This window comes from Nanorana parkeri, unplaced genomic scaffold (genome assembly GCF_000935625.1).
Source record: "Nanorana parkeri isolate BGI_ZX_2015 unplaced genomic scaffold, ASM93562v1 scaffold1204, whole genome shotgun sequence".
NCBI lineage: Eukaryota > Metazoa > Chordata > Amphibia > Anura > Dicroglossidae > Nanorana > Nanorana parkeri.
Window position 1 is genome coordinate 8635 of NW_017307472.1, and position 1629 is coordinate 10263.

Below are 1629 nucleotides of genomic sequence, written 5' to 3' on the forward strand. Positions count from 1 at the left end.
TTCCTTTGCTATTCCACTGCTCCAGCTCAGCTGCCAGGAAAATACCTGGTACCTCTGGGTATAAAGTAGCAGTAAGCCAATTACCAGCATTGTCACTTGGGAAGACTCCATTGCATCATGTAAGCTATATATTAAGCAACTTCTAGATTACACAGTGGCAATGGGAAAGAAAATAAACAAGTGAGCATGTTCTGCTGGGGAGGGTGAATTAAACTGAACCTGCTACTTTGCCTCACATAGCAAAGAATAGATTTATATTGAGCATAAAATGGGTGGTGGAGAATGAACTTTACAAACACACTCAATTTACACACTGTCATTTATTCTCAAAGGTCAATTTAAAAATGGCTCACCTGTCCCTCGGCAACAGTTTCTGTGTCAATAATAGTGATAACCCCAGGGACAAGAGGACTACGTCTTGAATTGCTATGCGATGACAAGTCTTCATCTGAAGAACCAGCAGGCAGTGTACCAGTAAGTTGGGTAACAACCTTCCCAACCATTGTAAGTCCAGTCTTCAGAGTCTGTGAAAGAGGGATCATTAGGTGAATAAGAGAAAGCCATAACTCCAGCATTTACAATTGTTTACTTCATATAAATAATACACTTCCAAGACAGTTCAGTTTTATCTCTTCTCTTTTCGCTTCTATCAATTTACTTTTTTTCTCTTTATATTTCTTAGAAACACCATAGCAAAGAATGTAAAAACAAAAAGCTGAACTCCAAGCACCAGTAAGACACCAATTAAAAAGGACCTAACTGTAGAAGCTTTGACCAAAAAGGCAAGCAGGAGGAAAAGAAATGGCCATTGGTATTAACAATACCATAATATTGGTATTACCAGTATTACTTGTGGTCTTCCTGCAGCTAATTATTTAACCCATTACTAACCCAGAGATATTATATATCAGTCAGGCAGAGTTCTGAAAGATCTTTGCCCCAGAGACTTATGTACACTCAGTCTTGTATTTTCCAGGTAAGTACATGTATGTGAAAGTCAAATATTTCTATTGCTAATTTTGGTAATGACATCTGTAAATAATCAGACAAAAAGTCCAGCTCAGACATAGCCAAAGGATGTGCTCTGATCTGCACTATTAGCATGCCACATTCACCAGTATCAGACATTAGGCATTTACCATATATGGTCACTTGAAGATCAAAGTCATTGTACAATATTAATTAAAGATCAATGTGAATTTTATTATAAACAATTGCTATATTAAGCAGTTCTGAAATAGTTAACCCTAAAAGGCACAATTTTAAGGTGGAAAGAATAAAACACTATTCGACATTGATAAATTAGTTAAAAAATAATGTATGTTTTTGCCAAATAACAAAATAAATAGAAGCATGGATATGTTATTCTAATCTCACATATATAAAGCCATTCTAATGATTATGATGACAAGTGAATCTCAAAATTTATTTAGAGAAACCTAGTTCAAACTGGTAAATCTGGGTGCTAAATGTAGGTTAGTGCAGCATTTTTGCAGTCGTGTAAGCATTTCACTGCATATCATACTTGTACGATTGTGTATGTGACAAATAAATCTATCTATCTATCTATCTATCTATCTATCTATCTATCTATCTATCTATCTATCTATCTATCTATCTATCTATCTA

General features: G+C 35.0%; 1 protein-coding gene across 1 annotated transcript in view; it reads right to left on the reverse strand.

Annotated features, from left to right (window-relative positions):
- Positions 1–353: 353 nt before the first annotated feature.
- Positions 354–1629, reverse strand: part of LOC108796970 (breast carcinoma-amplified sequence 3-like) — a gene marked incomplete at its 3' end in the record, with an annotated part of 206142 nt that continues 204866 nt past the window's right edge. The window contains exon 13 of the mRNA XM_018568540.1: positions 354–524. Coding sequence (XP_018424042.1) covers positions 354–524 — 171 coding nt within the window. The remainder of the gene's footprint in view (positions 525–1629) is intronic.